The following is a 26,697-nucleotide window of genomic DNA, read 5'->3' as shown; positions in this document are numbered from 1 at the left end:
TTAAAAGCTACTTTCAGCCAATTTGAAATATTTAGCAAATTCTGGAGCATGATCCCACTAAATACCTGGGTCCCTCTTACCTGTTCTCCTTTTAGTCCTGGAAATCCAGGCACACCGGTGTCACCTTTTGGTCCACGAGGGCCCTGAAAGGAATCATCGGAAGGTATTTTGTTGTTTGTTAAGATTAAAATGCTTTAGGGGTGCCTGGGTGGCTCAGTCGGTTAAGTGTCCGACTCTTGGTTTCGGCTCAGGTCATCTCACGGTTCATGAGTTCAAGCCTTGCATCAGGCTCTGCACTGACAGCATGGAGCCTGCTTTGGATTCTCTCCCTCCCTCTCTCACTGCCCCTCCCCAGCTCTCTCTCTTTCTCAAAATTAATAAATAAACTTAAAAAGAAAAAAAGAGCTTCTTCTGCTGCTAGGAAGAAGTCACAACTAGCCATGATGTTTTCTTAATTTTAAGTGATGCAAGAATTGTGGTATGGTGGAAAGACGACAGCACTGAGCGCTAGGAGGCCTAGAGGCCCCTGCCTCTGAACTTTGGCTTCCTCTGAGGGGCCCTACTGAGAAGCCTCGTCCTGCTGCCCCTGCTTACCCCATGGGTCCTCCTGGCCACCCCGTGGCCTGCCTCCACCCACCATTCATCGCCTGGGACTCCCGCTTCCCGTCTGGCTCCCCACCACATATGGGATGGGATCCAAATGTCCCAGCCTGACACTCAAACCCATCCCAGCCAGCCTCAGCACCTCATCCCCTGCTCCCCATCACACACCCAGGTGAGCCTTTCCCCTTATCCTCTCTGCCCTGCCCACTGCCTCCGCGCTTCTGCCCACGCCCTTCCCGCTGCGGGAATGCCCAGCCACCCCTCTGTGGAGCCAAGTTCTGCACACCCGGCCAGAGGTGACCTCTTCTCAACTCCAACACTATATACCTGTGACAGTGACTCACAGCCAGATGTCTGCCCCAAAAAGGTGTTTCACACTTTACTGCCATGTAGCTTTTCACAAGTCCCTGTGCAGTCTTGTGGGTTAAAGGGGGAGTTACCCACTAGAGCAGTGGCTTTCAAATATTTGTTATTGTTACTTTTTAGCAATGAAACTCTTTTCATTCCTTTTTTTTTTTCAAGTAAAGACTTGAATGAAAGCTCAATATATAAAATATGTCAAATGGAGCTTCTTTATTGCAGGTTGGTGGCCTGGAATCCCACTTTGTGGCCCCCTCTTTACTCCCTAAAGTGGCCCTGGGGGCTCCCGCGGGAACACAGCCCTACTTATATAGAAGAAAACGTGTTCTGGAACATGCCCCTGGTTCGGAGCAGCCAAGCCAGGGCCGGAGCTCAGAGGTCTGGCCTCTCCTCCTCTTAACAAAAGAGGTGTTCTCCATGACTGCCACTCTCTCTCCTGTTCCTGAGATCTAGTTCACACATATTGCCAGTGTCATGACAGGATATGCTCCTTTTGCAAAATGTAAAAAGTTCAGGGGCACCTGTGTGGCTCAGTCCGTTAAGTGTTCGACTTCAGCTCAGGTCATGATCTCGCAGTTCATGGGCTGGAGCCCCAAGTCGGCCTCGTGCTGACAGCTCAGAGCCTGGAGCCTGGGTTCTGTGTCTCCCTCTCTCTCTGCCCCTCCCCTGCTTGCTCTCTCTCTCTCTCTCTCTCTCTCTCTCTCTCTCAAAAATAAACATTAAAAAAAATTAAAAAACCAAAATGTAAAAAGCTCAGAAAAACAGAAAGAAACAGAAAGAGAAATCACTTATATTCCATCATCAAGAATAAATTTCTGTCACAGTTTTGTTAAATCTCCTTCATTTGCCTGGAGGCAACGCATACGCTGTTGGCATTAGGACATTTCAGATCTGGAGCGTCTTGGAGAAATTGTGCAGATTTCACGCTGGAGCCTTGAGCGTAAGCACAAGCTCACACTTTTAGACAAAACTGATCACTTTCTATACAGAAATGCATATTCACCTTCCACGGTGGAAGCCACAATAGTGTGCACACAGACTATTAATTGTTGGGCTTCTAGTCTGTGATTGCTCCCCCTCATCCCCCACTGCTCCCATCCTCTCTCTTTAGGACACTGATCTGCGGGGACTGTATACTTGACTCATCCCCTCACATTCATAGGCAGCCAACCACTGGCTCTGGTTTCTGCTGGTACCAGGAGAGAGATTAAGACCCAACCTCCACAAGCTGTTCACAGTACAATCGAGAAAAAAAGACAAGGGTGTGAATAACTTATTAAGGGCAGAAAAGAATCACAGCAGAGGTGAAAATAAAGCCTATGGGACTCAAAGGAGGAAAGGATGGGGCACCTGGGTGGTTCAGTCAGTTAAGCGTCCTGACTCTTAGTTTCGACTCAGGTTCTGATCTCAAGGTTTCATGAGTTCAAGCCCTGCATCGGGCTCCACGCTGACAGTGCGGAGCCTGCTTGGGATTCTCTGTCTCCCTTTCTCTCTGCCCCTTTCCCACTCACGCTCTGTCTCTTTTAAATAAACTTTAAAAAATAAAAAAAAAATTAAAAAAAAAAAAAAAAAAAGGAGGAAAGGATCGCTCCAGGTGAGGGTCAACCAGGGCAGGTTACATGAACAAGATGGTGTCATAGAGAAGGAAGAGAATGGCATTCCAGGTGGAAGGCACAGAATGAACACAGCCCCAGGGCACAGAGGGAAGATGGCTACTGTGGTACTTACTGGAAATCCCGGCAGCCCAGGTATGCCCTCCGGACCCTGTGACATACCAAAGATAAAATAGGCTGGTTAGCAGCAGCATTTCCAGAGCCAGCAGGAATGCTGTGCTTCAGGGGCCCACCCCCTCCCAGCAGCTCCCAAAGACCCAAGCATGTTCCCACGGTGGAGGGTGTCTCACGATCCATGTTGCAGACAAGGATGTTGAGGCCCAAGAGGGGAAGGGACCGTGCAGAGTCACGCGGCTGGTTAGTGACGGAGTCAGAAACTGTGCCCAGGAGCCCAGAGCCCCCACTGCCACCCCACCCCATGCAGGACTCTACATTTGAAGGGTCTGCCTTCTCCTCTGTGAAATCACTTGATACATGTTCTTGGAGAAGCAGCCCCTAATTTCTGAGGCGTGGGCCCAAAGGGTGTGCCGAGGTATTTGGGGGTGGAAGACTCAGTGCTTCTCCCTCAGAGAAGAACAAACAGACAGTGTGCGGTTCACTCCACATTGGCCGGGACTCTTCTTCCTGCCGGCCCAGGTACCCACATGCTCATTAAATGTCTGACTTTGGCAGAATACATAGAGAGACAGACAACTGGAGAGCAACACGTTTCTCAACCCACTGTATATACAGTGGGGTGGGGAAGCAGAAGGGTGCCAGCTGGGACTTGAGTCCCCTCAGGGAGGGATGGGCCTCTGAGTAGGAAAATTCTGGCCCTTCATTAGGAACGAAAAGGATCCTTGGATTTGCTAAAGGAAGGACGGGGATTGGCAGGGAAGGCAGATTCTAGGGGTGCGGGGAGGGAGAAGGGATGGGGCAGACAAGCCCCAGGGACTCTTAGGACAGAGATGCCGAATCTTTGATTTTAGAGGGTATTTTCCTTTAGTAATAACCCGCCTAATAACCCCAAACCTCTAATTGTTTGGGAAATACCAAGACCCTTTGTGAGATGACTTTTTCTTGAGAGCTGGTTTGCTTTAGGGGTTAACTATTGGGGTATTTTGAGTGATTTTACAGAAACCAAGGAAAAGAAGCCCCATTGGCTGTAGTAAAGAGACGACAGAAGTACCCACCAACAGAGGTCCCTCAGAAGGACAGGCTGGCTCTAGAAGAACGTCCCAGATATCTGCAGAAGCCTTGGGGGGAGCGCCAAGTTCTCCCCAGGACATGGATGCTGGGGGTGGAGGCCAACCTCATTTGGGACCACAGGGGTGGGTGGGCTGCCCAGCTGTGGAAGTATAAGCCTCAATCTGCATGTGGGCTTGCGCTAAGTGCTGCCATTTGCAAAGCAGATTCACATCCACCAACCTCTTATGAGCTGCCCTAAAGGCTGCTGAGGCAGTGTCAGAGGACAGGCTCAGAGGCTCAGAGTGGTGTGTGGACATGGGCTGGAACCCCAGGGCTCCTAAGACCACAGCTCTTTCCTCTCTTTCCGGCTGTCACCAGCAGATGCTAGGAGGTGCAACGGGGATTTATTGCACAGGCTGCAGGAAGGAGCTTCCTTCCTTTTAGGTCTCCTTATGCCATAGGCCGACTCTGCAGACTTGCAGAGATACTGCAGCTTTGCTAAGTGGTCCCGATCTCTAACAGGGGGCTGGAAAGACCAAAGCAGGTCATGTTCTCTCCTTGTGCGCTGGTTTTCCCATTAGCACAAGGCTAGGTCTCCCTAGGCTCTTCCCGTTCTAGGAGATGAGATCATGCAAATAAAAGCAGGCCAAAGGCATCCCACAGACGTCAATCGGTTTGTTACTTAGGATTCTTTGCTTTCCATGACACATACTTCCGATACATGAGACTGGAAGCTTCCACTGCATTGGACACAAAACTTCCCGAGTGATCAAATTAATGTGATACCAACTTCTCAGAAAATGCAAAGTTCTTTTTTCCATTCTATTCTGACATATTCTAGCTCCATGCTTCAGGAGCTAAAAAGATGCCAAACCAACCCAGCTTAGTTTCAGCAGGGTATCTGGGAAGAACTTCACTCTAGGGCAGCTGTGGATACACACCGGAGGCCCAATGAGCTCAGGGATATCCGAGAGATTCAGGAACCCGTGGGTGATGTTAACCAAAGACTGAAAAGAGAGAAAACAGACAATGAGACAGAGGGTAGCACATTCCACCTTGTTCCTGGCAAGGAGTCTTTAACTGAAGTCACCCCAGCACCGCAGAGTAGAGGCAAACGCAACACCCTAAACTCACTGGCATCCCCTCCCCACCCCTTATGAAACAGCGCTGAGCTGCTGTAGACTTTCTTCTTTCAATTAACCTTAAAACTGCACCATCCATGGGGTGTCTGGGTGGCTCAGTCGGTCAAGCGTCTGACTTTGGCTCGGGTCATGATCTCACGGTTCGTGAGGTCGAGCCCTGCGTTGGGCTCTGTGTGGACAGCTCAGAGTCTGGAGCCTGCTTCGGATTCTGTGTCTCCCTCTCCCTCTCTGCCCCTCCCCTGCTTGCACTCTGTCTCTCTCTCTCTCTCTCTCTCAAAAATAAACATTAAAAATTTTTTTTAATAAAAATAAAAAAATTGCACCATCTATGAATGTCTTCTCTTTTAAAATTTTAAACACACACACACATACTTTTAAAGCATATATTTCCATATACATCTCCATAGAAAGCACGCAGCGTTGACAGTGTGTGTGTCCGTGTGCCTATTTTACGTCAACGGCATCAGGCTGAACGCAGAATTCTTCAACTTGCTTCTTCCAACAATGGAGCATGGATGTCTTTCCACATGGAACTGGGGGGTATGGACACTTTTGTTTTAATGGATTGCTGAAGAGTGGTCTAAAGGGGCCTTGTAACTTACACTGCTACCAAAGCATATGAGACTCACTATTTCACCACACCCTTACCCACCCTGGATATTTGTAATCACTTTTTTTTTTTTTAACTGTAGGCATCCTTTTTTCCCCAGTTATTTGGGATTTTTCTGTCTCTCTGTCATCTACCAGTATGGCATCACTTGTCTCAGAAGAGCCACAGTTTTTCACCAGTGTGATGCTCTAACATGAAGGGGACCTTGCTCTGCTCCCTGCCCACACCCCAGCCTTCTCTACAGTTTTCCACCACTCTCTACACCCTCCACACCCATCAGCCTCCTGTGCCTTGGATTCACTCACGTTTTCCTATTCTGTGCTGTGGCTCAGAGTGTGCCTGCCAGCTGAATTCTGGAAGTCCTGCCCTTTGTGCCTACCTGGTAAGATCCTTCTCAGCTCCTAAGTCCCTGCTCAAAGACACCTCCTCCAGAAAGGCTTCCTTAATTTCACATACCCCAAAACATCTTTCCTCACTCTTCCCCCACTTATGTTCCTCTGCCTCTCTGTCACAGCCATTCTCTTGACTGCAGATGCTGCCAATAAGAGGAGTATTCTGGAAGTGCTGTGTGAGAGAACCGTGGTGCTGGGGCAGGAGCAGACACAAGGGGTGTGCTGGTAGGTGGAAATGCCAATGCCAGATGCCAGCTACATGCCCTCTGTGTAACCACCATCCCTGAAGTTGTGGACAACTTTCTCTCCCCTTTAGCGAAGGCAGAAAATACACAGTCATGCTCCAACCTGGCTGGTACTCACACTGGACAAGACCTCGATGCGCCCTGGCGGCCCCCTGGGCCCAGGGGGTCCCACAATGCTGGCTCCATCCATCCCTCTGTCACCCTGGATACAACAGTGATAGTGGAAAAAAATTCATTGTACATGGATAATGCTCCTAGAAGCTGGCTGGAAATTTCTCCCACCCCCGCCTCAGATCTGTGACCTCACCTTGGGCCCCTGGTCTCCTTTTTCTCCTTTGGGACCCTGGTAAAACAAACAAAACAAGCAAACAAACAAAGAAACAGACATTCTTTGGTTTTCTTCTCTTCACTTTGTTTACTCCTCATCTATCCTCACATCTTGCCATCTCTCCCTCAGCTCCCACATGGATTTTGCCCCAGATAAGGAGAGCAAAAGATGTGGGGCAAATCCCCTTTCCAGAATCAGAAGGAAGAACACCCACGGAGGCTCTCTCCTAGCATGGGGTGAGTGTCCTCTTAACCCTGACTCTCAGAGCCCTCTGCATCTGGAGGATAGGGAAGGTCTAATTTAACTGCAGAGAGGGCTATGCTGCTTGTCCCTTCGAGGCCCTGTTTCTGCTGGGCTGCCGTGCTTAGCTCTGGGTCCCATTTGACAAACATAATGAGATCTGGGCGTTGGTCCTCTTGAGAGCAGGAAATCATTGCAGAAGAGGGACAACATCTCCCCACGGTTGGACGCAGTGGGAAGGGGCACTTGTTGGGAGCACAGGGTTCTGAAATGAGGCAGCAGGTAGGAGGCAATGAAGCAGACATGCTTGATGGTAAGGGACTAGAGAGAGAGAGAGGGAAAGAGAGAGAAAGATAGAGAGAGAGATAAAGATGACTTTCAAGTTTTCCCCTATGATGTTTTGTGCAAAACTCCTGTGCTGCTCCTTAAAGAAACAGGTTGTAAAGAGCACCCAGTCTCCCCGCTGCATGGCTGGAAGCTGGAGGTGCAGAGAGGGTGAGTTACCAAAAGGAACAGGGCCACGGCGGCACCCCACAGCTTCCCCACTCCAGCAGGACAATATGACAATCCTCAAAATGAACGTTTCAAAACTCAACCTACACTTGAAACCGCTGGTCCAGAGATCCTGGGTTCATGCAACAGCCTGATGCTTCCAGATCCTTCGGTATCCTGGAGAAGGAGGAAGAATGAGAATTTCACATCCAATTCCAGAGCACATGCGTGTGCCAGGTGTGGAGCTGGGACCTGGAGCTGGCTGGGCCCAGTGGGGAGTCACACACAGCCTCTGCCCTCGGACCCGCATTCTCTTAGCTGGTTTTTCCAACAGCCCCTAGTGCCCATTGTTCTTTAACCACCAAAAGGGTGGGGGAGTACCTCAAATCCAAGTCCCATTGCACATCCAGGGCCTGGGGGCCCTGGGGGTCCAGGAGGCCCTGGAGGTCCCATGACCCCAGGAGCGCCAACTTGTCCGTTTTTCCCCGGAGGTCCTGGTAAGCCTCTGCTGCCAGGGTCACCCTGTAAGGAAGAGGACAGGCTGATTGTGCAGCCCTGGGGTCGCTGGTAAAAGGAGTAACATACACACCTGAGTTGGGAAATCGTTCTTTGAACTAAATGAGGTTGATGGATTTTCTGATGGGCACTGCTTCCAGGTACAGAAACCACGGTCTTGCTGACACTTGGAGACAAGCGGATGCGCTCCTGTGCACGTGTTTGTGCGGAGGGAGGGCGTGGGAAAGGAGCGGGTGGTTTCCCCCTCCCTCTCTAGTGGGTCTGCGGTCCCAGAACAGTTCCTGAGATGTGTTTCTCTCTGAGAACACATCTGAGAGATGTGTTTCTCTCCCCGATGCTTATATACTCAGCAGTCCAGCCCAGCAGTCCAATTACAGTAAACCCAGAGAAAGGGGAAGAATAAGAAAGCTTTCTCTTTTTCTTTCTTTTTTTTTTTTTTCTTTTACCTTTTCACCGGCTGACCCATTAGGCCCTCTTGCTCCCTGAGGGAGGGGGAAAAAAAGCAAGAAAAAGGCCCAATTAATATATATTTCAGTAGGTATATTCCAAAGAAAATGCAGAATTAGAGGCTCTCGAGTAACAGGTTATTAGATGAGCTGACTTGAAAAATCCATTTTTCAACTCTTAGCTCATTACCTACCTTAAGAGTAAAAAGGAGAAGTTGGAGATTAACCAAGGAGAGACTGCAGAAGAAGAATTCCCTTGGAGAATTATCTGTGTACTGGCGGGTCCCTTACCCCACCCCTCCCATGTTGGAAATAAAGAGATAGGTCTGGTACTTGAGGCCAAGAAAGGGACTTCAAAAACTTGATATGTATTCCCTAGACTTTTGGAGAATTGTGAACTGGTGACTGGCTTTCTTCCGGAAATATCTAAAGACAAAAGGCTAGCTGGAGTGGCCCCAGAATGGGGTTGGGGGTGTTTCTCTAAAGCAGGTTACATGTATACCCCTAATGGGGGCCACAAAATAGGTTTTCTGGGGGGTAACATGTGGGTCCCACAGAATGGAGCCGGCTGTGAGCTCTGAGCAGAGGGCAGAACCAATGGGAACTGGTGGCCAGTAGTGGTCAACCACAGGAGATACGGCCCTACATCAGGGGACTGTGGTTGGGGGCCTCCAATGGGAGAAACTCTGAGGACTCACAAAAGGAGTCAGGAAAACATCCTGACACCCGATGATGATGTACCCACCATCTAAGGCTGTGCCCTTCCCCAGTCCCCTCTTATTCTAGGTTGGATTGCCCTTCCAATATCAAATCCATAGGAAGGACAAAGTGGCTAGTTCCAAAATAACATGCTCAAAAATAAGATGGTGAATGACACTGAATCTGAAAATAGTGAGGAATACCAAAGGGAAAATACAGAAAGCTGAAGCCACAGACTTCAGTAGTGGAGAGAAAGCACAGGGGAAAAAGTATCCTGCAGAAGTGGCGGTGGAAGCGAGGGGCAGGGTGTGGTGCTGATGGGCAGATAGGTCGAAATTCCGGAGCAGGAAAGCCAGCCAGCCCTGCCCATTCCCCCTCACCTCCCAGCCCCCACTCCTAGAACAATAAGAGCTGTTTACTGGAGCCAGGGCATCGGGCAGAGCCCCGAGTGGCTAGGGAATCCTGGGAGATCCAGGGATACCCCAAACTCCTAAGACCAGCTGCTGAGGTGCCCTGACTGATGGCACACCCCACTGCCCCCATCCTGAAACCCACTGAAACCTGCAAGCCTCAGAAGTAGCCGCTGCCCAACTCCCCAACAATCTGTATGAACAGAGGCAGAAAACAGACCAAAGAGAGATTCCAACTTTGAAAGCAAACACAGGAGCAAGAAACAACACATATCAGAGGGAGGGCAACACTATCAAAGAGAGGCATACAAAAATAAAAACTAAAATAAATAAAATAAAATAAAAATAAACATTTAAGAAAGACAGGCAGCAGTGCCGGCAATAGAATGTATGCCCAAGGAAGGAGCGTGAAGAACACAACCTTATCAGGACTTTAAGCGTACAATACATATTCTCAGGGAGAAAAGGGAGGCTATTACAGCCATGAAACATGGACAAATTATTATGAAATAAGCACAATGCTTATATGAAAGAATTAGAGACCTTAGAAATAAAAATACATTAACTGCTGGGGCGCCTGGGTGGCGCAGTCAGTTAAGCGTCCGACTTCAGCCAGGTCACGATCTCGCGGTCCGTGAGTTCGAGCCCTGCGTCGGGCTCTGGGCTGATGGCTCAGAGCCTGGAGCCTGTTTCCGATTCTGTGTCTCCCTCTCTCTCTGCCCCTCCCCCGTTCATGCTCTGTCTCTCTCTGTCCCAAAAATAAATAAACGTTGAAAAAAAAAATACATTAACTGTTGAAAGGAAGCCATCCGTAAGGGCTGAATAACAAGAGATGCGCCTTGTCACAATCAGGCTGCAGTCGCCCAGGGCATTAGCAGGTGCAGGGAGGGGAAGGGGTGCTTCGGCGAAGGAAGCAGTGGTGGCTGGGCTCAGAGGCTTCTCTGCCTGCCGCTTGGCCCAGGAGAAACTACCTGTGACCATTCACCATGGGCATAAACAAAAACAATCGGGTTCCAGTTTTGCTGCCTAATCTGGAGGCTGCGGTTTCTGCGCCTGCATTTCTTGGGCGTGACCAGCCGCGCCATCATCTGCTGCCTGTTGCAATCTGTCCTTGAAGGAAGTGCCAACTGTATGCACCTTTCCAGTAACAAGTCAAATCACAGTCAGGGAAACTGTGAGAGAGAAGTTAAATTAGCTTCATCTCTTGACTTCTGGACTCTATTCTCTGAAAACCTTATTGTTGTGTTGCCAGCTGAGCCTGTCAAAGAAAATTATGTTCGGAAAGTGAAAAACTGTCTTTTTTAAATTGCCTTCCCAGCTCTTCAAATTAAGAGTATGTCTTGTAGCAGTTTCAGAGGAAGTCTAGAAGATATTTTGGACCTTGAGTTACCGGTCTCAGAAGCAGATGATTTTATCCAGCTTGTACATGCAAAAAGGTAGTATTTAGGCCCATTCCATTGGCTCACAGATTTGGTGGCCACCATTTTGGAATCTGAGCAGATCAGCCTGGGGATGGGAGTGCTCGTCTTAACTGGAATTTACACGAACAGATAGAGTGAAAACTGGGAAACTCCAATTACAAGAGTCAGCAAAGACTCTCTGCTCCCAAAATGATAATGGCAGACCTATATCCAATTCCTCAGTGTGAGGCTTGTGTGTCTTACAATTTCAGCCAGCCAAGCTGCAGGTCTGGTTGTGGAGATGAAGTGTGGAGAGGTCAGTTCTACAAGGGAAATACTGTAAAAGAATGAGGTGCAGGAGTGCTACAAAATCATGCTTCAGAATGCATTAGAAATTTCTGCTCATTATAGTTATCAGATTTGCCAAGGACATTATTAGACTTCAACATACAGGAACATCAAAAAACCTAATAAATACATGCACTGTCGTTTTCTGTTGTGGTATCTCAGATGGCACAACTTACTGCCTTGTGGCTGTCTGTCACTTTTGCTCATGGGGTTTGTTACATCGATAACTTCAATTAGTTACAATTACAATTGACCTTGGTCTATTTGGTTTTATGGAGGCCCATAATCCTGATTTTGTACCAAACACATCTGATGGTTAAAGGAGATATGAAATAGGAAATCGGGCCAATATTGGAATTTTTAACTGAAATAAGCTGTTACGAGCTCCAAACCCATTACTGGATCCTTGTTAAATGCATGTGGGTCCCATAGATTGGAGCCAGCTGTGAGTTCTGAGCAGAGGGGAGGACCAAAGGGAACTGGTGGCCAGGAGTGGTCAACCACAGGAGATATGGCCCTACATCAGGGGACTGTGGTTGGGGGCCTCCAATGGGAGAATCTCTGAGGATTCACAAAAGAAGGAGTCAGGAAAATATCCTGACACCCGATTATGATGTACCCACCGCTTAGGTTCTTAAGGGGCACGCTGTTTTTAGTGTGTAAGACTTAGACAATTGCTCAAAGCCAAACTGGAGTTACGTAGAGAAAGGGAAGGCGATGATGAATTACTTGCATTTCTTCTCATCCCATGGGGAAGACAGAATCTGCTTTATAAGGCCCAACACTGACATTTCGGTGGCTCAGTGAGATCACTCAAAGCCCGTTATAGGGAACTCCACGTCCCTCAGCAATTCTGGACACTGAAGAAAATGTCAAAACACAAGCTCTTTTCTGCCTCGGTGTCCCAGCACCTTTTGACACTGAAGAATACAATGAATCATTCAGAGTGTGAACGAAGGAAAAGAGTGACAATAGTAAATGCTACATGTGTGCCGCAGATCCGGCTGTCACAGTGTGCAATGCAAAAAGCAGAAAGGAATGTCATAGAGACGCGTCTCCGGCACGTTCTTCAGCATCCTTTCCAGGAACATTCAGTAGCTGAGAAAGCAGGATACTCTTCGCCTGTTCCTTCATGGGCTAAAGATCTCAGAGTAGCTGCTCATCTTAATTTTGGGAAAATAAATTAAGGAGTACTCCTACCATGGAACTCAACATAAAATAAACTATTTACTTCAAGAATTCTTAATGACCATTCACATTTTGATGACAATCCTACATTTGAAAATAATGATTATATATGACAATATTTTTTTTCCAGTCAGATAAGCTTGGACCTCATTCTCTGGGAAAAAACTCCCCTTTAGACAACTGCCCAGACTGGTCTATGCGCCCTGTAAGTGAGAAGGAGGCTGCTTTCTGAGCAGCATGAGAAAAGATCTCCTTACAAGAATCCATGCAACTGCGGAAGGCACTTCCTGGCAAGAAATGAGTCCCTTGGAGTTGTGCAAGCCTGAAGTACAGATATTGTGGAGGGGAGTCAAGGATCAGCTGTATCATTGGATCTTATGCTGGGTTCCCTCCCAGAGACTGCTGATTTTCTGTAGTACATTTCTATTATTTTACATCCATACTATGCTCCTTGGTTTACTTTTGGCTTTTAAAAGTTATTTTTAGGTAAATGTCATCTGCAACGATTCCTTTGAGCTCTCCAGATGTAAGTTTCCAAGTCCTTCTAGAATCTGCTTTTACTTGACCAGAAAGCATCTTATGCACATAGTACAATGAATTAGGACTCACAGCAAATTTTGGGGAGTGGAGGTGGGGAATGTAATTGATCTCCAACAATCATCCTATACAAGCCTGCCACCCTGTGCACGGCTGCTCCCCTGAACAGTGCAGAGCGTGCTTACTCTGGTGTCAGCGTGCGGATGTGGGCACGGGTATTTTTAAATGCCAGACGAGCAAGGGAGGGGCATGTGGGGGCGGGTGCAGGAGAGCTGGCAAGAAGGACAGGGAGGAACAGTGTGGGTCTGTGATGTTTCCCGAAGAATCTAATTTCTTATGAAATAGTCAGTACTTATAGAGAGAGTTCTATACAGCTTGACAACCGTTTCTTTCTTCTTCTTCTGAGAAAGGAGGTTTCCGCGAAAATCGAGTTACTGTTTCAATTAAAATAAACACACTTGAGAGCTGTCGGAAACTGGAAAATCAGTTCCATGAAGATGGTGGTGTCTAGGGAGTTGACATTTTCCACAACTTCATGCCGTGGAGCACACAGAAGACCTTGGTCCTTATCCCAGCTGGGAGGGACCCTTCCTCCTCTGAACCCCAGTTACACTCATGCCTGCCTGTATCACCACACGGAGGCTTACCTTATCTTTATTGCCCTCCTTTGCAGGGGACTTGGCTTATCTCATCAACCCCGGATGGGAACACTGTAGGGGCAGGAACCCCGCCCCCAAGGCACCACGTGGGGTTTGCAGACCGAAGAGAGACAGGCTTACAGAGAATGAAGAGAGTGAAGGGAGCAGCAGATTCGCTAACCAAACGCTAACAGGGGCCTGAGCCAGAAACTAAGGACACACAGACAGTGCTAGTGCTGTTTGTCAGGGGAGGGGTGGGGGCACAGGTAAGCTAACATTGGCTAAGAGGAGTCCCAGCAGAACAAATACCGTGCTAACGGAAAGCACAGGAAGGAGGGCTCCCTTCTGCTAATAGGGAGTCTGAAAGGGCTTCTCAGAGGATATATCCGAACTGGCCCTTGGAGGATGAGAAAAGGGAAAGATCACCTGAGATGGGGAGAAAGCCTGTGCAAAGGCCAGGGGGCTGTCCAGGAAGAGCATGCCCACAGCACATCAGTAGTGCTGCTCGTTGACCCAGAAGCCACGTGAGGGAGCAGCAGGAGATGGAGCTGGGAAGGCAGGTCCGCACACAGTCAGGGTTCGGTGCCTTCTCAGTGGAGAGGGCTGTGACTGGAGAGAGCCTGAAGCAGGAAGATGGACAGGTGCGGCAGGCGGGCAGAAGCTGGGTTACAGGTGGGGAGATGGGACGCTGGTGAGAAGCCTGATGCCATCATGTGGGCCAGGAGAGGTGAACATCAGGTCAGGGTGGAGACAGGCAAGAGAGGTGACTGTCAGGCGGGCCAGTCCTAGCAACAGGTGGGGCACGGCAGGAAAAGAGAGGAAGAAGGGGTTAGAGATTCTGCCTTTGCATCCTCGTGACTGGGTAGATGGCAGCACCATTCACTAAAGCTGGAGATGCTGAGCTCAGGTTTGGGCATCAAGAGCCCTGGGATGGGGACATCCAGCAGAGAGAGGATTAGGAGGGGATCAGAAAGGGTCCTTCACCTAAGAGGCAAGGACAGGCCCAGAGGTCAGAGACAGTGTGGGCCTGGTGGCCCCCATGTGTTGGAACCCCCCCTGCCCGTACCTTCTCCCCCTTCATCCCAGGAAGGCCGGAGGCTCCATCGGGTCCAGGCTGTCCCTCAGGGCCCTGGAGAACATCAGCGACAATCAGCTCATAACATCTCTGATAAGAATCAAGCATGAACCTTTCTTGGAAAAGGAGGCCAGGGCTGGGAGGACGGAGCGGGTGAGGCCAGTGGGTCCAGGAGCATTGTGTTGGTCCAGGGTGGAATGCTGGTCCCTGGCCCCAGCATGGCCACTGCTGGCTGTGTACCCCTGGATGAGTGTCCTTCATTCTCTGGGTTGCATTTTCCCCTCTGAGGGGGAACAGGAGGTTGAGTCAGACTAGAGGGTCTCTAAGGACCCCCTGCCCCAGGCCCCGCACTTTGATATGTCCTATAATTCCAAGATTCCACGAGTCTGCATTTCCTATACTAAAGATAAAGCTGCAAAACAGTGCATAGGATGGTGTGTTTCTTGGCTTCTGCTTCTTATGAGCCTTAGTAATGACTCAGCTGAGGAGGACTTTTGTTTACAAATGTTAGCTAGCTGCTCGCTCTCTATCATGAGTCTTCATGCTGGGGTATGGGGTCTGTACACCCCTCCTTGGATAGAGGAAGTCTCATGGCCACGGAGAGGGGGGACATGACCCCAGGGGCTCACCGGGGGCCCAGGTTCACCAGCAGCTCCATCCTTTCCAGGCGATCCAGGGGGTCCCATGAAAACATCAGTTCCTGGTTTTCCTGGAATCCCAGGTGAGCCGGGTGGGCCCGGGGGACCTGGGGGACCCTAAAAGGCAGATACTCTGTTAAGAAACAGCAGGGGAGAAAGACATATCATATGTTTTCACTCACATGTGGAACTCGAGAAACTTAACAGAAGACCATGGTGGGGAGGGAAGGAGAAAAAATAGTTTCAAACAGAGAGGGAGGCAAACCATAAGAGACTCTTGAGTGTGGAGAACGAACTGAAGGTTGATTTGGGGTGGGGGGGAACAGAGGGAAAGCTGGTGATGGGCACTGAGGAGGGCACTTGTTGGGATGAGCACTGGGTGTTGTATGTAAGTGATGAGTCGGGGGAATCTACCCTCAAAACCAAGAGCACACTGTATACACTGTATGTTAGCTAACTTGACAATAAATTATTAGAAAAAAGAAAAGAAAAGAAACAGCGGGGGAGGGGATAAACATATACAGAACATCAGAACATATATGTTCCACCCATTCTCTCTTTTCCTCACAGTAACACTGTAAGTAGAGACTGGTGTTCCCACTTAGCTGATGGGGAACTAAGGCTCAGTAGGATATTGTAGCTTGGTTTGAGCTCACCCACTCACAGTTAATTATTAGAAAAGGTGGGATTTTAACCCAAGTCTTTCTGAGCCCCTTATATCATGTTTTCTCCATATATATACATATATATATGTGTGTGTGTGTGTGTATATATATATATATATATATATATATAATAAAAATCCAATCAGTTGGAATTTTCAGAGGTGCTCTGGCTAACTTAGTTTTCTGATTACCTGGCAGAGTGGTCAAAAACTGCCTGTTGTTAACCCTTATTAAAAGGGTTATATACTACTCTGCAGTGTACTAGTCTCTTTCGCTTCTGGCCGGGTTGGCTGATCTCACCAGCCTGGAAGACCCATGTGACTCCCACTCCACTTATCCAGCGAGTCCAGAACCCTTACTTCCCTATCCTGAGGAGGAGGCAGATGGGTAACTGAGTGGAATGTTCTAGGTAGGGATTCAGCACCGGGACTCAGACGAAGGGCTGGCGGGGAGGTTGGGGCCCCGGAACAAAGCCATCAGCTGCAGCTGGAGAAGAGAGGTGCTTCCCAGGAACCAGGGACGATGGGAGCCCCGCCTTGGACTGAAGGCTGGGGGAGCAGGAGCAAAGAGGGAGAAGGAGTGGTCTGAACTGGTAGTAGGGGTTGCATCAGGGTAGGGAGGATTTCAAGAAAGGCCTGGAAGCCAAGTGCTAAATGCTACCCAGAGAGGAGGCCAGCAGTCGGTTCTGTATCATCGGTAAAGGGGATGGGGGCAGAGCCAAGGCAGTGGTGAAGGTCATGGGCATACTTGCTGTGAAATAGCCCCGAATGCCAGGGAAAGGGGGCAAGTGGGAAAGTGAAGGTCCTAAATATAAACTAAGGCTCATATTCACTTAAAACAAAACTGACTGAAGTGGAAAATGCCAAACATATACAAATGTGGAGGGAAAGTATAATCCTCCTGATTATCGAGAGGGCAATCCCAGGCACCAGGTAGTGTCATTCTCACACTTACTCTTAACAGCTCCTCAGTGCGCACGAGGTCCCCAGAGCCAGAGCCGATGTCCGATCCCCAGCCCAGGCCAGAGCCCTCGGCCTCAGCGCTCACCTGGAGAGAGAAGAAAGTCCCACCACTTGGTTTCACCTGCCACTCCAAGGACAGCCACGTCACCAAAACTCTTCCCTTATTCTGTAGCCCAGTAACTGCTGCTGCCAACTTTCCTTCCAGCCTTTTCTCCCACTTCCCCCTCCACTGCTCCCCTCCTCACCTCACCACCTCCCGCTGCACAGCCAATAGGTCCTCAAACATACTATGCTCTTTCACATCTTCTCAGCCTCCCTTCCTGCCTTTCAAACTCCTACTCATCCTTCAAGGCCTAGTTCCACTCTCACCTCCTCCATGAAGCCCTCTTACCTACCCCATTTCCAGGTGGAATTCATCTCTCCCTGCTCTGTGTTCCCCACTAACCTCTACTGAGGTCTCGATTTGGTAGTAGGGCCACCTGACTTGAAGCTCAGTTGCATGTGTCTGTCAGCCCCTCTAGACTCTAGACCCAGGGTCTGCCTGATCCTGAGATACCTCTGGATGTCCAGTATCTAGCATAAGATCTGGTACCAAGAAGACACTCAGTGCATACTTGTTGAATGCCATCAAATTCCTCCAAAGAACAAAGGTAATTTCTGAAACTCTTTTCTGGTATTTAGTTCCCGAAGACAGGAACCAGGAGAGGCTTAATTCAATCATGGAACGTCCGTGGGGCACCTGCTAAGAGGCTCCAAGGAGGAGTTGGGCTGGGTTTAGAGGGGCGGCAGTGGTGTGCACATGCAGAAGGGAGGTAGTGACAGGGTGGCTGCTGCCACCGTCTGAGGGACCAGGAGGCACTGCACAGCTAGACTCGGGGCCTGTAGACTGACCGGATGGGGTGTGGGAGGCAGAGGGCCACTGCAGGTTGTTTCCTGATTTCTGTCTTGGTGACCAGGAAGATGGGGTGCCACTCCCAGAGACGGGAGTGTCGAGGGAGGAGCGGGTCTGGGGGGATGGTGACGAGCTGTTTGGGACGTGGTTGACAGACGTGTGGGCCTTCAGGGTGCAGGATATGAATGGGACATAAACAGACTCTGCTCCTGAGCTCACTGAGGGTTCTGATAGAGGTGAAAGCCCCGAGGTCTCACTGGAGGCATCTTGGATTGAAAGGTAGAATCATTAGGGGCGCCTGGGTGACTCAGTCGGTTAAGCGCCAGACTTCAGCTCAGGTCATGATCCGATGGTTTGCAGGTTCAAGCCCTCCATCAGGCTCTGTGCTGAAGGCTCAGAGCCTGGAGTCTGCTTTGGTTTCTGTGTCTCCCTCTCTCTCTGACCCCCCACCGCTTGTGCTGTCTCTCTCTCTCAGAAACGTTGAAAAAAAAATTTTAAAATAAAAGAAAGGTAGAATCCTTAGCCTGTGGCTACTTGTCAGCAACCCCAGTCCCTTAACACTGTGTGTGTGAGGAACCTGGACAGGGGGTCTCACCGTGGCTGCAGTAGGCCTGACAGGTTCAGGGTGGCCAGGAAGCCCCTCCCCAGCTTCACCCTAAAGAGAATGAGATGGTCAGTGGAGTGCTAGGCACTGTCCCCCCTACCCCCCCCCCGCCACTGTCCCTCCTCTTCTCTGTAGAAACCACTCATCTTTAAGGTGAAGCTTCTGCAGGGGTGAAGAAGGCTTTGTTTTCATGTGCCAGCCCAAGGGCACCTTGTCCCACCCTGGGCTCAGGAGCCCTTTGTTTCTGCACCACATGTGTAGGGTAGGTGGATATGGTAGAAATAACCAGGCAGTAGGGACCCTCCCCACACTGTCACCTAGGCCCCGCCGCCCCCCCCCCCCCCCATCTAGGTCCTGCCAGAGCCTGGTAGCCAGGCCCAGCATGCCTCCCTCTGAAGCAGGTCCTGGTCGCCCTGCCCCTCCCACCAGCCCTGTAGCCTGTGCGAGGCCTTTATTGCCTATAGGCCTGCCTCCTCTGACAAAAAAGGTGTCAGAATGGCCTGAGCCCCAGGGAGGAATGGAAACATGAACGGTAAATCTGCACAAAACCTGTGTGGTATGATGTCCTCCTCTGACTCCCTTACTGCTCCCCAGAAGACTGGCGGCATCTAAAGTCCACTGAGGAGGTCAGATCAAAGTGAGGACACCACCCTCCCCAATGTCCTCACAGGCAGCCTCATGAGGCATCAGGGCCAGAGCACCCTCCTCCCTGGGAGACGGCCTCAGCCCTGGGGAAGGTGAGGAGGGCAGAGGACCAGGACCAGCGGGCTGACAAAGAGTCTCCAGAGGCAGCCAGGTTGCTGCCTATTGCCAGAGTAGGCTCCCTGAGCAGGACCTCCCCAGGATGTGGGGCTCCCGGGGGGCCATGGCCCTGGTTGCTGCGGGCATATCCCCTCGGCAATAGTTAAACTTCACTGTTGCTTCAGAAGGAGGAGTTTGTTGTTTTTCTGTGGTGACAGACACCAGACAAAGCAGTTCCACCAACATCACCTCATTTCATTCTGACTACTTCTGTGTGGGGTAGTCATCACCACCCCTGTTTTACAGATGGAGAAACCGGAGCACAGAAGGGGTAAAGATCTCTCCAAAAATTCTACAACTACTAAAAGCACACCCAGGTCTCTGAAGCTCCCGTTTGCCTGAAGCTTTCCCAGGAAAAAATTCAGGGACAGAGCCTGGAGTCTAGCCACAGAACACCAGAATTGGAAGGACCCTCTGATTACAGATGGAGAAACTGGCTGCAGAGGTCAGGGTCACTGGTTGGTAAGATGTGGCAAGAATTGAGCCCCACAATGTTTTTGTGGGTCTCCCCGACTCTCAATTTGGTTTCTTTGGGGCTCAGTCCTCTCAGTACTCCTGCTATTTCCTTGATCAGAATTGACTAACCCCAAATAACATGCTCAGGGCACATGACCAGATCCAGTGTGGTCTCTAGAATGGTCACAGCACCAGCCTTTTCTCCTTTGGGCCCAACCTGCCCTTCCATTCCCACATGCCCTCTCTGATCCTAAAACAAGAAGATGTGGTTAAAACCTGGTCCATGCATTTGGGACGTGGAGCGGCTCAGCTCTGATGAGTGAGCTGTTTACCAAGCTGAGGATGGCCAGGGGCCTTGCAGCGAGCCCCATGAAGACAGAGGTGTGGCCCTCTAGTCTCTGCTGTGTCCCTAACACCCAGAAGACACTAGGCTCTTAATAGTATTTGCCAAACGACTGGTGGGAAGACCTTAGAAATGGAGTGACCTCATTTGAACTGCATGGACCTTGCTGACCAACTTCTGACCCATGTCTGAAGACGGGTGGTTGTGGACACTGCAAAAACCAAAGGTAGAAAGTGCAGACACCAAGGTTTTCACCCCTACTCATCTCCCGGGAGCAATGTGGCCCTGTGTGACCCCTAACCTCTCTGGGCCTCATCTGCAAAATAATTAGATATACTAATTTGTTGAGTGTGTACCATGCACTAGGTAAACTTTTTCATGTGTTAATTCATTTAATCCCCAGCACAACCCGAGACGCGAGTACTATGACCCCATTTTATGTATGAGTAACCAAAGATACAGGTAAGAAATTTGTCACAGGTCTACGGCAGGGCCAGATGTGGATGTCCCTTTCACTCACTGCTTTGGCTGACTCTGAGATTCATAATGATCCTAATAAGGTTCCAGAGTGAGTGCTCTCTTGACTGGTCCCGATTGTGCTTTTAAACCATTTGCTCAAATGGAGGCTTCCATTTCACCTCATTGCCAGTTCCTGACACAGGCACTTAGGGGTGATCTGTTATTAGTCACGTGACAGGATGAAATACTGTGTGTTTGTCTTTCCCTCCCCACTTCCCCGCCCCCCACCCCCCCCTCGGCCCAACTCTTCTTAGAGTTTTTAAAAATTCCCATTGTAAAAGCCATACGCTCATGGCGAAAACACCAAAACGTATTAGGAACCTACCATCCTTCCACAGTTCTGCCACTTTGAGGCCACAACTACTAACAATCAGGGAGGGCATTTCCTTCCAGGGTTTGTGCATGTGTCTATTCTTCTTCTTATTTTTTTTTTTAAGTAGGCTTCATGCCCAGTGCAAAGCCCAATGTGGGGCTTGAAGTCATGACCCTGAGATCAAGACCTGAGCTGAGATCAAGAATTGGACACTTATCCGACTAAGCCACCCAGGGGCCCCAACTTTTAAATAGTTAAGACCACACAACGTAACTGAAGTTTATAACCAGCTTTTATCACCTGACATTATGTTGTATTTCCCCCATCATTAAATACTCCTAAGAAGTATAACTTTAATAGCTGCATGATGTTCCATTACTTGAATATACTTTATTCAATCAACCCCCTACTGTTGTCTAGTTAAACCGTGTTCAATTCTTTTCTATTATGGGCAATACTGAGATTAGCAAATTTGTATACAGTTTTTTTTACATATAAGACTACCTCCTTTAGGATTAATTCCTAGAACAGAAGTTTCTGGATCAATAATATGTCGTTTTACGGTTGTTAACATGTGTTGACAAAGAACTTTCTCAGAAATAGTAATCTACCTTCCCACCAACACAGCTGGTCTGGGGAGGCCCTCGAGTGCCAACTTGTCCAAGTGGAAAAAACAAGGGATCGAAGGATAAATGACCCAGTTTCTCCAACAAATTGATGGTACAAAGAAAAAGGAAGGTGAGAGACAATCATAGACCCAAAGAGGCTTAAGAAACACATCAGCCAAACACAGTGTGTAGTAAGTGTTGGGATCCAGAGACAAACTAATTGCAAAAAGGCATTTTTTAACAACTAGGGTATCAGACAATATGAAGGAACCATTGTTAATGTTGTTAGAAGGATAATGACATCCAATCAGAATGACCACTGATGGACAGCATTGTGGCTAACGCTGGAGGGGGGAGTCCCAGATCAACCTATTAGCAATGTGCATTGAAGTATTTACCAGTTAGATGATGCCATATTTGGGATTTACTTAAACATATTTCCAGCCTCCATCTCTGCTCCAAAAAGATGGCCAAAGAAGGTGGAGGAGATAAAGCACACGGGCAAGTTGATATTTATTCACATAGGGTCACGGGTATGTGGGGGCTTATTATAGTACTCTAAATCCTTTTGTGAATTTTTACAATTTCCATGATAAAAGGTTTCTGAAAAGGAAAAAGGAGAGCTGGTTCTATGTACATGTGCTGCACTGATGTGGCGTCACTGTGGGGGGATATGGTCTTGGTGTTTTGGCAGTCACAATGTATGACATCACACCCATACACGGGGTGGGTCCCAGTGAGTTGTATGGTAGAATCTCCTGGGAGCTTGAACCCCAGGTGGAGGGGCTCCTCAATTGGTCTGGCAGTGGATTCAGACACCTGAAGCGTTTTAAATGTCCTGGTGTCTCTAACGTACCAAGAGGGTTAAAAACCAGAGCTCTTGTCTACCTCCCTCTGTTTACAGATGGTAACATTGACACTCAGGACACATCACGGGTCAGTGACATCCCCGGAAAGAACCCTGGCCTCCTGGCCCCCAGTCTGACACCTTTCCACCTCACCACACTCTCAGGGAAGTTCAAGAGCATGAGCTCTGCTGGCCCACATGCCTCAGTTCGAAAGTCAGCTCTGCTTCCTCGAGGCATGTAACAGCAGACAGGTTTCTGGAGGTCTCACAACCCTCACCGACAGACTGGGGCCCATTCACCTTGTACCAGACAGACACCTCTGGTGTCTGAATAGGGTCAGATAAACTCAGAACACAGAGTGTTTCACAAACATCAGTGCAAACAGCTTATTTCCTGCCCCTCAACCGTGAACTCCTTGGGAATAGGAACGAGGTCATGCCCATTTCTATCTCCAAGTGTCTGGACTGAGGCCCTGAGTTGCTGTTGCTGAGTCCATGAGTAAGTCAATAAATGAATGGACAGACTCTAAATAAAGAGACAGTTAAGCAGTGCTGACGACCACTGGGCCACTGGACGAGGTCCACACTGGCCTCTGGACGCCAGTGTGCTCTTGAGTCTGATCCCACAGCCCTCCCCTCACGGGCCAGCCCTGGAGCGCTGTGAAGGGTCACACGCCTGCAGCTCGAGTCAAGGCTTTGAAAGCGTGGGTAACCAAGTGCTGTTGAGAAGCTGATATACCCTATCTGGTCACCAGATTGTCTCTTAAAAATAGTGACATCTAGGGGCACTTGGGTGGCTTAGTTGGTTGAGCATCTGACTTCAGCTCAGGTCATGATGTCCCGGTTTGTGAGTTTGAGCCCCACATTGGGCTCACGGCTGTCAGACGGTCCACACAGAGCCCACTTCGGATCCTCTGTCCTCCTCTCTGTGCCCTTCCCCCGCTTATGCTCTCTCAAAAATAAATAAATATTAAAAAAAAATAGTGACATCTGGGGGCACCTGGGTGGCTCAGTTGGTTAAGTGTCCGACTTCGGCTCAGGTCATGATCTTGAGGTTCACAGGTTCGAGCCCCATGTCAGGCTCTGTGCTGACAGTTCAGAGCCTGGAGCCTGCTTCAGAATCTGTGTCTCCCTCTCTCTCTGTCCCTCCCCTGCTCACACTCTGTCTCTCTCTCAAAAATAAATACACATTAAAAAAACACTGTGACATCTGAAAGCCATTTCATTCTGATTCACACCCGCCATGCAGACAACCAGCACTAGGTTTCCTCATTCTAAAACACAAAGTTATAGCCCTAAGTGGTGACAGCCCCATGCATGTGTACAGAGCTGTCCAAACATTCCCTGACCTGCATTCTCTGACATGATCTCAGAGCCATCCTCCCAGAGAGCTGAGGAAATGAGGCCCAAAGTAAAGAAAGTGTTTGCAAGAGGCCACACAGGTATAGCCCAGAAATATAGAAACCCTCGTTGGAAGGGACGTGAGGGTCACCCACACACACCTCCGAGTCCCCACCAAGTCTTACAGGCTTCCCCACATTCAGGATGGGACTCTCATGATATTTGAAATGGGGTCTTTGCATCTTTGCCAGCTCTGCCTATTAGGAAGTTCTCATTTGAAATTGAGGATGATTTGGGACATGAAGCCAGGTGCCCTAGATTTTTATCTCTTGCTTTTTCCTCTGCAAACTGCAGCTTCCTTGTGTGTTCCCAGGATAGACGCCCCTCAAATGTCCAAATTTGGAACTTTATGAACCAAACTGAAACCCGCTCTGAGCCAGCCAGGGGCAGTCCCTCCCAGGACTTTCCTTCTTTCCTCTGTAAGAATGGCCGCGCAAATCTCCGTGCCTCTAACGCCACTTACAGGAGTGACCGTTCTTTCAGAAGCCACTGTGGGTACGGGAAGTGGGGGCCCCTCAGGGAGGGTGCTGTCCAGCTCTTCTGCCACAGCCACGGGGATGGGCTCCTCCGTGGAGGCGGCTGCTAGGTCTTCCTCATCGCCAGGACCCTGGAAAGCAAAACCAACAAGAGGAGTCACCTCACCTTACCTGTGACGCAACGTGCACACAGCTGCTGGAGAGTCTGGGTGACTGTCGTTTCACAACACTTTCTTACCTTCGACCGTCATTACCCACCACACATTCGCAGAAGCACAGACTCACAGACTCAGGATCCCCCTCCAACAAATGCATCCCCTCTGGTGATGGGGCGCTCCTTCCCCCCTGCCCCCAGCAACCCATTCTGACTTGAGAAAATTCCTGGACAAAGCTAGGAGGTAGCAGCGTCGGGACTCGGATTCTCTGACCCGCTCTGTCATGCTGCTTCCCCCGCACCCTGCCTTCCTCGAACGGCACATACCCAGATACGTGCTCTCACAAAACTGAGGGCTGCATTTGCCCCTGGGGAGGGCCAGTCACTGTTCCTGTCTTGTGACACTGACCCCTCTCCCCGCTGTGAGGCAGACGGGATACCAGAACCACTTACAGAAGTGACCTCTTGCTCAGGGGCCGCTGTGGGTGCGAGGGGAGCCAGGCCGTCTGTAGGGACACCACGAGCTTCCTCTTCTTCAGAAGTGCTGAGGGACGCTTCTGCTGCAGCTGCTGCTGTTGTTAACGTTTCTTCACCGACTGGACCCTGAAACAAAATTGGCATGAGAATCGGCCGCCGTTTCTATACCCCTGGGTCAGTGGGTGTGTGAGCGCAGGGAGGAAGCCACGGCCACATAGATAGCATGGCCAGATAGACAGCCAGATGGATAACACGGCCATAGCTCTGCTCAGGCAAGACCTGCCTTGGCCCACGGACTCCTGGAGCCCCAGGCTGGAGGGCGCCTCTCAGGCCAGTCCACCCACCTCCCGGCTCCCCTACAGCACACCTGTGCCGAGGGCCTGGCCTCAGCCTGCACATCTTTAGCTCCGGGGTAGCTGCTTTCTACTGAGTCAACACTCGCTCCCTAGTTCTCTCACCCCGTGACAAGTGCTTTGCTTTTCAAGAAGTGGGGGGAGGAAGGAAATGAAGGGGAAGGATAAGGAATGAGGGGTCAAAGACGAGAGATGAAAGAGAAGAAGAAGGAGGAGGGGGAAGAGGAGATAGAGAAGGTGGTGGCAGCCACTTTGTTAATGAAAATAATCCACATAACTTGCAAGGGGCCCAAAAGCGCTATCAGCTGGTCAGGTAAGCATCCCCACTGCAAAGTTTCTCTCGTGGACCAAAGGTGAAAAGGCTGGGAGCAAATGGATGGAGTGATCTCAAAGGCTAATGTTGTTGATATTTGATGGCCAGACAACCCCTCCATTCATGCAGCAAATATCCACTGAGTACCCACCATCTATGTTCAGGGATAAAGACAGATCAATGAACTAGATGTATATATACTCCCTGTCCTCGCAGAGCTTATGGTTGTAGGGAGCCAGGAATGAACCATTTACCAAGATTATTATTAATTACAATTACTATGAGGCCTTCCAAAGAGAAGTTTGGGCCCCATGAACGTGTCTGAGGAGGAGACTTCACACTCTAGGATGGTCCTTCCATGATAAAGTGGTGTTTGAGCTGAACTCTGAAGGATAAACTGACATTAAAGGCAGGGCCAAGGGGCAAAAAGGTTCTAGGGAGAGAGGGCAGGGTACGGGAAGATTCTAAGGAAAGAGGCACGTTCAAGAAACTGAAAGAAAGTCAGTGAGGTGGGAGCCCCAAGAACCAGGGAGACGGTGGCCTAAGATGCAGTCACCAAGGCCAGTCAGGCCAGACCCTGCAAGGCCTTGTGGCTGGGTGGGGGAGCAGGGTCTGGAGTGAGGGCGATGGAATGTGGCTGGGTGGGGGAGCAGGGTCTGGAGTGAGGGCGATGGAAGGCTCCATGCACAGGGCTGCCCCTGCAGGAGGAGTTGGGGGAGAGCATGGACAGGTGAGGCAGGGACCTCAGCCCTTGCCTGGATGGGGGACATGCAGTCTCAGTCTACGGGCTGGCATGGGGAAAGGGGCAGGGGAAGGAGGCGGGTCCACAACAGGGAGAAAAACTCAACAAGACTTGATGCTTGACAGGATGTGGGGAATAAGGTAGAGGGAAGAGAATTCTGGATTGGGTAACTAGGGGATGAGGGTCCCAATCATTTGAGGTGGGACCACAAGAGGAGCGGACATGAGGAGTCCAGGTTGGAGTCTGTTGAGTCTGGAGAACCTGAAGGACAGCCACTATGATGACATTACAGGGACAGACCTGCCAAGTGTCCTGTATCTGTATCCCACCTTCATGAGCTGGAAACACTGTCTCCATGCTGCCTAAAAAGAGGGCTGAGAATGCTTGCCCCTGCCTTTGGACCCTGACCTTCCTCTACCCTCTGATAGCCCGCATTTGTGCCCAGAAACAGGCCGTGGCTGTGCCGTCATCACCTCTTCCACTCACGCCCCAGCTCCTGCCCCACTGCGGGTGGGGGTGGTGGGTAATGGGCCCCTGGGACTGCCCCCCGCCGCTGGCTCTCCACCTGTCCCCAGCCTCACTCCCCACCGGCCTGCTGGGACTGCCAGCGTGCGCGGTCCCCAGGCCAACAGGGCTCCACCACACGTGTACCCAGGCCTCGGCCGACTCCCCTTCAGAGAAGTG

At 50.0% G+C, this 26,697-nt stretch overlaps 1 protein-coding gene across 2 annotated transcripts in view; it reads right to left on the bottom strand.

Annotated features, from left to right (window-relative positions):
- Positions 1-26,697, bottom strand: part of COL15A1 (collagen type XV alpha 1 chain) — a 108,396-nt gene that overhangs the window by 26,457 nt on the left and 55,242 nt on the right. The window contains exons 10-23 of one of the 2 annotated variants that reach the window (XM_030293220.2): positions 24,582-24,731; positions 23,962-24,105; positions 18,202-18,261; positions 16,707-16,799; positions 15,079-15,204; positions 14,441-14,503; positions 8,155-8,190; positions 7,574-7,714; positions 7,301-7,369; positions 6,440-6,475; positions 6,251-6,334; positions 4,685-4,750; positions 2,692-2,727; positions 81-143 (exon numbers count right to left, since the gene is read on the bottom strand). In XM_030293220.2, coding sequence (XP_030149080.1) covers positions 81-143; positions 2,692-2,727; positions 4,685-4,750; positions 6,251-6,334; positions 6,440-6,475; positions 7,301-7,369; positions 7,574-7,714; positions 8,155-8,190; positions 14,441-14,503; positions 15,079-15,204; positions 16,707-16,799; positions 18,202-18,261; positions 23,962-24,105; positions 24,582-24,731 — 1,167 coding nt within the window. The remainder of the gene's footprint in view (positions 1-80; positions 144-2,691; positions 2,728-4,684; positions 4,751-6,250; positions 6,335-6,439; positions 6,476-7,300; positions 7,370-7,573; positions 7,715-8,154; positions 8,191-14,440; positions 14,504-15,078; positions 15,205-16,706; positions 16,800-18,201; positions 18,262-23,961; positions 24,106-24,581; positions 24,732-26,697) is intronic. The other variant, XM_032595535.1, reaches the window with a different exon arrangement.

The sequence above is a fragment of the Lynx canadensis genome, chromosome D4 (assembly GCF_007474595.2).
Source record: "Lynx canadensis isolate LIC74 chromosome D4, mLynCan4.pri.v2, whole genome shotgun sequence".
NCBI classification, from domain to species: domain Eukaryota; kingdom Metazoa; phylum Chordata; class Mammalia; order Carnivora; family Felidae; genus Lynx; species Lynx canadensis.
The sequence above is the reverse complement of the archived record's forward strand: the minus strand, read 5'-3'. Positions and strand labels throughout refer to the sequence as shown.